Source organism: Pinus tabuliformis, chromosome 1_2 (genome assembly GCF_031772625.1).
Source record: "Pinus tabuliformis cultivar Carrire ecotype Pingquan chromosome 1_2, CPIR1, whole genome shotgun sequence".
Classification (NCBI taxonomy): Eukaryota; Viridiplantae; Streptophyta; class Pinopsida; order Pinales; family Pinaceae; genus Pinus; species Pinus tabuliformis.
In genome coordinates this window covers 1,200,681,147-1,200,691,237 of record NC_142298.1, presented here as the reverse complement: position 1 = coordinate 1,200,691,237, position 10,091 = coordinate 1,200,681,147, and the positions used below count along the sequence as shown (strand labels likewise).

The window sequence follows — 10,091 nt, the reverse complement described above, 5'->3', positions numbered from 1 at the left end:
CTTACACATCATAGTCGAATTCCCTGAGGCAAGTGTCATTGAGGAAGATTTTGGAAGCTTCCTGGGTTTTGACACCTTGTGGAATGAACTTGCCACATGTCAACTCTCGCCCAGCGCAGGTAGCCAGTGTTGGCTTTGACATTCAGTGCAGGTAGCCAGTGTTGGCTTTGAAATTCAGCGCAAACAACTAGTGGAGCCACTGAAATGATCCTGAATTGACTTGTTTTTGAGCAGTTTCTGGTGGAGAACTTCTGTGAATTGCTGTGGTTTGTTAGCCTTGTTCCTCTAGGGGTAGGAACAACATGTTTAGGGACTTTGGATCCCTTAGATTATGGACATTTCATGCTCAATGCTGTAAGGCACAAAAATGTCTATAACACACACTTCAGGTTGGGTCATGTCATAGTGAATCTCGTCTTATGTTTACTTTGGTGAGCTTGTGAATTAGGGTAAATGTGGGAAGGGGTGATCACATAGAATATATATCTTTTAACTTAGACACTGTCAAGTTTTCAAGATAGTAGAAGTTTGCAAACAATATGCTCCACTTTGCTCCATTTTCAATAGTATGACTACACTTGTTTTCCATCTTAAATGTCTAAGTTAATGTGATTGTACTTATGAGAACATCTTTCTGTAAAAATCACATAAAAGACTATACTTGTTTTCCATCTTAAATGTTAACATTGACTTTTGAGTTTTAATTTAAAATTTATATATAATTTAAAAATAAATTAATATATATGGTTAGCAAGTTAAATTATTTACTTATGTTAAATAAATTATATCTTTATTAATCTTTAATTTATTCTCCGAAAGTAAATCATTGACAAAACTACAATAAAATAATAAAGCTTTCAATGAATTCACTTTAAGTTGAATAAAAATGTAATTTAAATTTTATATATAAATAAATATAAATTTATTTTATTTTTAAATAAAAATATAATTAAAATTCTAAATATAAACTTGTCATTAAAAATATATTTGATTAGTCAAATTATATAAGTTAATTGTATTTCTATTTAAAATTTATCAATTTATATATAAATATAATAATATATTTTATTTCAAATCTTAACATGTAATATCTTAACTAAATAAACTAAAATTTATAAATATAAAATTATTTCAACCAAATAAAGTAAAATCTATAAATACACCATCCATATATAAAATATAAGCAAATTGCATGCCAACAAATCAATCTTGTTCAAATATCTATACTCTGGAAACAAAAACGAACTTCAAAAAAATTGATCGCTCTTTACATCAATGAATCTATACTTATTAAAAAAGAAATTTCTAAGTAACCATACAGAAAATTATACTAGATGAGTATATTATTGCGGTAATATTTTTGTGTCATCATGTTTGTTTTCGCGTTAGATATGTAGCAAATGTGGCTTAAATGAGTTTAGGGAATTGCAGCTATAAATTTGGGTATGTGGGTGTTGTCCTTACCCAGTTACCTCATTTGGGTGCCCAAGATTCCTGCTGTATGTCAGTGGCAACGTGTCCCTTGCACAGAGGAGCAGGTGGCTCATCTCTCTGGCATTCTAGACGTTCTAGAAAGGGCTCCCGCTCATCAAATAGAGCAGAGGTCGTGGGGTATCGACCATAATTCTCAGAGGGGTTCCTGGTTTTTTAAGCAGCGGGAAATGAGTTTTTAGCATTGTTTGTAGAAGGGATTTATTTTTAAGCAGCGGGAAATGAGTTTTTAGCATTGTTTGTTGAAGGGATTTGTATGGCTAGGGAGGATGCTTTAGAGGTTCTGGGGATTTTTCTGGTTGTAGAGGAGCAAAAATTTCTTGTGGTAGGCTTGTTTTGCAGGCATAGCTCAAGGATAGGTCAGTATTGTTGATCCGACACAAGCTTGTGAAGGTGTGGAATGATTTTAAACCTTTAACAAGTTTTGAAAATGCCCGCTTGAAGTGAGGGAGTAGTCAGGAACTTTTGGCTTTGAACACCCATTTCAGCTTTCCATTGCATTCATTAGAGAAAGATTCTGATTGCGGTAAACTCTTATCAAGCACAGTGATACGGTAGGTAAAAATCTAGGTTATTAGTGTATATGCATCACAGGGTACATAGTTTTAGTGTTTGTGGAGCACTGTATATATGTCGTAAGGTCCAAAGGTATTCTTGTGTCTGTTGAACACTTCAAGGTCCGAATGATTTATAGTTTTTGAGCTTAACTGTATGTTTATCTTAGGGTCAATATATGCATCATTAGATCCAGGAAGGCTTAGCCCAGGATTGTTGTGTGATGTTCTCTTTATGGCAGGATATCCATCACAAGTTCCAAGGAGCACTACTCTTTTTTGGATCAAGACGGGTACAAAAGTTTTTGGGTTTTAACATCATTTTATTTTTCTATTGAAGAAAGTGTGCTGAGCAAGTTCAAGTATAACGGTTCAGGGAGATATCTCATTATCAACAGGTGAAGAGGTGAAGAGGAGAAGAGGAGAGGAGTGATGATGCTTCCTCTGATGTCTGATTACCCATCCTATTCATCGCCAATAGGAGACTGGCCCAATAACAAATGCAAATTCTGCAATGCTCCTGGGATCTCCACAGGTTTTAATCCAAAGCCGCCCTCAGATTTAGAGGGTACCAAAAGCCCAACCTCTCCACTGAATATCGAATTTTTTTCTGGAGTTGGATTCACTCGTTGCTATGAAAACAGCTTAGACTTCAAGTTGATTTCTCCCAAGCAGCAAAGCGAGACAATACCGATTGGCTCTTCACATGGATTCACAAAATCCATCTCTCAGACTGGAATGGAGCATTCAGAGAGCTATACTTGTGTTACATCCCATGCTCCAAAATCGATCTCAAAACACATATTTAGTCATTGCGGTGTCCAGTGTGAAACTGTGCAATGCCCTGTTCGAAAACAACATGAACACGGACTATTGGATGTCGCATCGCCACCTCGGAACAATTCAAATGTTCCAGTGTTTCATGTCGAATATTTTCTCAGCGCTTGCTATCTCTGCAAACGCCAATTGAACCATGGGAAGGACATCTATATGTACAGGTGTGTTATATTAATCATACCAGGGCTTTTATGTGAAAGATTGCTTTTAATATTTGAGAATCGCATGGAATTGATTATAATTTCCAATTCTTAAGAGCGAGTCTCATTCCCTGCTTGCTGATCATTGCAGAGGTGACAAAGCATTTTGCAGCGTGGAATGCCGTTACCAACAGATTTTGATGGATGAACGAATGGAAACATTTCCTGCTTCTCCACCATCTTCACGGAGTGCAACTTCTTACGGTGGAATTTTTTTCTTAACGAGTACAGCTGCTGCTTCATAAGATCAGAGGCATGAGAACTGTCCATCTGTTACATTCGATGTATTGTTCGCATCAGAGGAGCTGTAGGAAAATACAGGGCCACAGACGATATAAAAACATATCTCTGTTTTGCTTGAAGATTAAGGGAAGGGATGGAATGGGGTGCGCTTTTCTGTTCTGAGGCATATCGATTTGGGATGAGCTTTTTTGTATGCATAATGTCACAAGTTTTCAAGTTCAATCCCCTCTACCCTCAAGAGTTTCCTAACGTACATTAGTTTCTTTATAAGATACTTACAAAGAAATCTGGTAGGCCAGAAGAGCTGAGGCAAATGTGAAAGGAGGTAGGCTTATTCAAGGCATACGCTCCTCTTCTTTGTTAAGACAACTGAAAATACTGATTACAATGGGACACCATTGCCCTTTTATTTGGTATAATGGCAGAAGATAGTCAGGATGATTGAGAGAAGATTATTTAGTAATGTTGCAGATTTCTAATGTGTTTTCTACAGATTGTGATTAGAACTTAGCACAAGTGCTATATTAATATAAGTATTATATGTATTCTACGAGTTTGTTTGAGAATGAATAGTACATTGAAGAATAATTTATACTTTTCCTCTGTTGCTCCACATTATATGGGGTGTTTTGTTTTGAAGTTTGGAAAAAGAAATTTGAAATATTAAGGCTTTACAGTGGATCCTATTGGTTTTAAATGCTATTTATGTTATACCTAGTATGATTCAGATCCACATCTCAGCACAGATAGAAGAATACGAGGTGTGATTGCAATGCAAGATTTGCACAACTAAAACTCGCAAAATTGACGTGAACAAGGTTTGGAAATTGACCTTTCTACGATGATTGATAATTCGGAGAGGATCGCTCTTTTTACTAGTCATTAAACAAAACGAGGCCATTAAAAACTGATGTGCGCCTGGCTTTTCAAAGAGAAAATCTGGCTTTCCAAGTAAATTTTTAAACTGAAAGACTTTGTAGATTATTAACTGGGCGAAAGTACGTAAAGAATAAAAAGGTCCATATGGCCACAGATTTTTCCAGCTCGGAGAATCGCATTATTTTCTGTATGATTTTGAGCATTAAACCTGTTATTAAATAGTGGCACCAATAAGAGATAAGAGCTCTTAAGTAGAGGGAGAGGGTTTAATCCAATTTTCAACTGTCACGTGCAAGAATAGGATTATCGAATTTCGATTTCCAGCCCTTCCAATTATCACCGCAAATCATTAGTGTGTTTCACTGGAAACTTTCACATATATTGGTTGCAATGGACTTCTAGAGGTTCTCAACTTTCACACACAAATTCTGTCAATCTGCAATCTGACATATGCATTATACCTATCGAATTTCGGTGTCCAACCCTTCCAATCATCACTGCAAATCATTAGTGTGTTTCACTGAATCTTTCACATAGACTGGTTGCACTGGACTTCCAAGAGGTTCTCAACTTTGACACACAAATTCTGTCAATCTGCAATCTGACATATGCATTATACCTATCGAATTTCGGTGTCCAGCCCTTCCAATCATCACTGCAAATCATTAGTGTGTTTCACTGAAACTTTCACATAGACTGGTTGCATTGGACTTCTAAGAGGTTCTCAACTTTCACACACAAATTCTGGCAATCTGCAATCTGACATATGCATTATACCGAAATAGTATGTTGGATAACTACTTTATTTATGTGTTCCCTGAACAAATCATTTCTAAGATGGATAAAGGATAAATATTATGCCAAGGCAATTTGGTTGTCTTCGGAATCATATTCAATTTTCACATCTTGTCGCTCTAACTGTATAGGGATTAGAATTTGGAATGTTCATTTCTAAGATGGATAAAGGATAAATATTATGCAAAGGCAGATTGGTTGTATTCGGAATCATGTTCAAATTTCACATCTTGTCGATCTAACTGTATAAGGATTAGAATTTGGAACTTTGTGTTCTGCAAATTAAAGTGTGGTTTCTCCTGGCATAGGTTTAGAACTTAAGGGTTAGTTTTACTGGTGATCATCAATATTGTTATCTATTTAGTTAGATTTGTGTTAAAAGATCTCTGGTTTTGGATGAGGTACAGACCAAGTTGAAAATAACTGGAAAATAACTTATGTAAATGAGATATGCCAAAAGATTACTCGTGTAAATGAGATATGCCTAAAGTTACGAGTTAGTGTATTGCTAAAAATGACCAAAAGGAAAACATTGCGGGCTTCTTGACAGAACGGTAGTTTGCAAATATTGAAAACAATAACTAAATCCAAGTGTTCCTTTTTGCATAGAGCAAGACTCCACTTCGAGTGTTTCTACTTGTTTTGCTCGTTGCTTTCTCATATTTTCAATACCCACCTAGATACATGTGCTTGTTTTGCTCGTTGGTTTCTCATATTTTCAATACCCACCTAGATACATGTGCCTGCCCTTGCATGCCTATCCTTCTCTTCTGCATTTGTTCTCCCCTAAATGAGCTTTATAATCGGTTGTCATACTTATTCTTCTGCATTTGTTCTCCCATAAATGAGCTTTATAATCGGTTGTCACACTTATTCTTCGGTAGACCATGAGATATTGAAGTTTGTTGTCAGTGTGTTAATGGATTTTTTTATAGCTAGTTTTAAAGTAGTTGAATTCTTTGGAATACGATGTTTCTTTCTCTCAAACAATAGGTTGTCACACTTATTATTTGGTAGACCATGATATATTGAAGTTTGTTGTCAGTGTATTAATGGATTTTTTTTTTAAGTTTGTTGTTAGGGTGTTAATGGATTTTTTCTAGTTTTAAAGTATTCGAATTTTTTTTGGAATAAGATGTTTTTTTTCTCTCAAACAAATTCTCTGGAATAAAGAGGTGTTGAGGTATCATTTTGAGTTGTGGCTAGATCAATTGTTAGTAAAGTGGCGGACTAAAAAGTAGGGAAAATTTTAGGGGCTAGTAAAGTGGCGGACTAAAAAGTAGGGAAAATTTTAGGGGCTAGTAAAGTGGCGGACTAAAAAGTAGGGAAAATTTTAGGGGCTAGTAAAGTGGCGGACTAAAAAATAGGGAAAATTGTAGGGGCTGAAATTTGTAGGTCAATTGTTAGTAAAATGGTGGATTAAGAAGTAGGGAAAATTTTAGGAGCTGAAATTTATAGGTGAGTTAATTTTCCATGCTTTAAAAAAAAAAGATTTGCCATTTTTTTTTCTCTAAAATTGGTTAGCCCAAATTTTATAGTATAAAATTGTCTTTCTTTAAAAACCTCCAAAAATTTATAGATAGGGACTACTACGAGTAAGTGGTTGGTCAAACTAGATCCTGATCTAGGGAACGAATTCAAACTCTATCTTTAACAGACTTTGTCTGGTCAAACTAGATCCCGATCTAGGGAACAAATTCAAACTCTATCTCTAACAGACTTTGTCACTGGTGCTTATGCAATTACAAAAATATCACCAAACATTTTATGATTGACATATTATGGACTAGTAAAATTCGCCAAAATTTCTAAACTTTTAGATAAATTTCCATCCCTAAAATTTTGGGTGCTAAGAAGTTGGGGTCATAGAGAGCTTTAATGAATGCATATTTGATTGATATATTATGGACAAGCAAGATTCTCCAAGATTTCTGAACTTTTAGATAAATTTTCATCGTTAAAATTTTCAGTGCTAAGAAGTTGTGGTCATAGAGAGCTTCAATGAATGCATATTTGCTGATCATAGAGAGCTTCAATGAATGGATATTTGCGAGTGCATCCATAACCTTTTTCTACTACTCAAGTTGTAGTGATGGTAGTCATTCAATATGAAGTAATGTTACCAAATTAGTATTGCCCATCATTATACTCTCTACAAAGGAAGAAGTGGGTTGAGTCATCGACTACATATTAATCATGGAAACCCATTTATATTATTTGTGCTAATGTTGGGTGTTTGTAGGGACTCGAGGGTGCATTAGAGGAATTATTCTTCATTGGAAGTGTGATCATATGAGCCACAAATATTTAAGCTATGAATGGTGATAATGCTAGACAAGGATTTAGCATTGTTGTTATGTTGATCCTCTAAATGTTTCAAAGAATTAGAGATTGATGAATGCAAAGTGAAAAGGAGGCTCTATTTTGAAACTACTAATATGCAAATTTGCTACATACTTGACCAACTCACCAATACCCTCATTTTGTTAGCGAATAAGTTGTTCTTGCTATTGAAAATAATGAATGTGCAAATTTATGAGAGAGACATCTTCATGTTGATCATTTTTGTTAGGTGACGTGTTAACAAAAATTGTTATAGTCATAGATAAAGAAAGTTGATCCATGTAATGACTATGAAAATCTGAAAAATAAGTGGACGAATCCTTGCAATGGCCATGAAAGCTTGTAGAAAAAGGAGATAGATACAATGTGATAATAGTGGAAATTAGTTATCATATCAATTGATTAAAAATGAAACAAACTAGATTAGTATCCGAATAAAATAAAAATTATTACTCCATTATCAAAATATGATAATTTTTGCATTAAATTATCATATATAAACCTACTGTAAACATATATAATTTTTTACTCTCATTTTTAAATATATAATAATATTTAACTACGTGACGGAATCCGGCGGAAGAAATTGAGGTTAAATCTTGATTTGTTGCAGTTAAAATCGTTTTTTAACTGCATATTTGGATTCAGCGCCCTGAAAAACCCCTGCAACGCTTTCATTGTGCAGAAACTAGCTATCAAACTTGCGATTCCAATCAATTCCTGCCGGATTTCGACCAGAAAAACCCGCCGGAAAAGCTTTCAAAAAATCGCTGTATAGACAACTGCATTAATTAATACTATGTAACTATACTCCGTACAACCAACACACAACACGAAACTATTCTCAGGTCGATCCCATCAAAGATTCGACTCTCTAACACGTCATTAGTGAACCCCACCATGTTGTCGTTGCAACCAATAATGCTTCGGGTCATACGAGAAAGTTAACAATGGTCAAGATGTGACGAAGGGCCATTCAATTCTTTTTAATCTTTCATCAAAATTGCTTACAAAGAATTTGCATCTATACGATATTATCATTTTAGGTATCGTAACAATATTTTAAGATATTTTCACATCATCCATAATATTGGTAAAGATGTGTAAGAAAACATTAAATTGAAAAGAAAGGATTGTCATTAGAAATACAAGAAATGGATTAGAAGCATTGCATGAAGTTGTGTTGACGTTTTAGTTGAAAATAAGGTAAAACCATCGAAATAGAGTGATTTGATTATGTGAAAATGAATTAGGTGTCCTAGGTGCAACTCAAAGATGTTTTTACACTCAAAAACCCATAACAGGGAAAATCAATTATTGAGAAAAACAAAAGTAATCTCGAATACATTACTATATACCCTTCAACTTTGGTATCGTCACTCCCTGCAATAGGGGAAGAATCAAAATTGAAATAACAAATCGTTTTCTTATATTATAAGGAAATGATCACTATAAATGATTTTCACAAATTTTTTGTATCTTTTTTTTTCAGAGGGAAAATCAACATATGGCCGAAGCCCGCAGATTTTTTACAATTTACATATGGCCGAAGCCAACAGATGAGCAGAATTTTGGCCGAAGCCAGCGGATGAGCAGAATTACGACATAGCCGTCAGAAATAGCACCATAGCGCGGGGCCTCAACCACCGCCGCAGGAATCGATCCTCGCTGGGGGGAGCGAAAGCCATCCGCCCTAGCCATCATGTCATGCACGTCACAAATTTCTTGTATCTTATTAACTGCACCAAAATGTGAAAATTATATTTTTAAAAATTTAGAAGTTATATTTTATGTTTGTTTCTTTTATTTGTTGTTGTGTTGAGAGGTGTATTTTACAACACAGTATGAGGAGGGTTATGTGTGATTTTATCCGTGCTTAATGTTGAGTTGATATAGTTTTTTTAGAATAAAAATAAAATGCTTTTAATAAAAATACAATGTCAACTATAATAAAAAATAATATGAGATGTTAATTATCATTTATAAATAGAATAAATGTATATTATTGATTAGTTTTACTTAAAAGCATAAAAAAACATCCATAATCAAATTCTCACCATGCTCGCTCTATTTGTTGTTGATATTAAAGTCAAGTATGAAGTAGATGTAAAAATATTTCACTCTCACTATCACGTTAAAAAAAAATAAAGAAAAATAAAGTAATTAAAAATAAATAAAAAGAGATAAAGTAATTAAGAGTAAATAAATTCTTGATACTTTCAATTTCAAATATTAAAAAATTATAATTCTTATACCTTTTAAAAATTATGTAAGAGTTAAATAAATTATTTGCCAATGTCATATGACAATTTCATTATATATATATATATATATATATATATATGTGTGTGTGTGTGTGTGTGTGTGTGTGTAGAGAGAGAGAGAGAGTCTCTTTCTCTCTATATATATATAGACACACACATTAACATGAACCGAGTATAATTTTCTATTAAAAACAAAAATGGGCAAAGAGTTCGAGTGAAGTACAAGATACAGTATTGAAGAGAGTCTACTTCTATTATTTCTATGTTTAGCTTATCTCTACTTTCTGCATGCAGACTAATTAAGTAATTATAGTGATTTTTCTCCTAATATCAATTGTAAAAACGCCAAAATAGATAAACCAAGAAAAAAAAAGTTACAGTTCAGCAAATTCAAACAGGATAATTGTCAAAGAAAACACTTTTGTCTTCAAAAATTGCATAATGGGTCTTTTGCAACTGTGTGTTCAGTTCCTCGAATTATGAGT

At 34.0% G+C, this 10,091-nt stretch overlaps 1 protein-coding gene across 1 annotated transcript; it reads left to right on the top strand.

Annotated features, from left to right (window-relative positions):
* The first annotated feature begins 1,639 nt into the window (after positions 1-1,639).
* On the top strand, positions 1,640-3,775 carry LOC149210557 (FCS-Like Zinc finger 8-like). Its single transcript, XM_089396737.1, has 4 exons — positions 1,640-2,045; positions 2,288-2,338; positions 2,452-3,043; positions 3,174-3,775. Exons 3-4 carry the CDS (start codon positions 2,478-2,480, stop codon positions 3,325-3,327), a joined length of 720 nt encoding a protein of 239 aa, XP_089252863.1. The 5' UTR covers positions 1,640-2,045; positions 2,288-2,338; positions 2,452-2,477; the 3' UTR covers positions 3,328-3,775.
* The last annotated feature ends 6,316 nt before the right edge of the window (positions 3,776-10,091 follow it).

Excerpts from the sequence above, each read along its gene's own strand:
- LOC149210557 (XM_089396737.1), top strand. The coding sequence starts at position 2,478 with ATGATGCTTCCTCTGATGTCTGATTACCCATCCTATTCATCGCCAATA. Across the intron at positions 3,044-3,173 it reads AAGGACATCTATATGTACAG|AGGTGACAAAGCATTTTGCA; the intron begins GTGTGTTATATT and ends TGATCATTGCAG.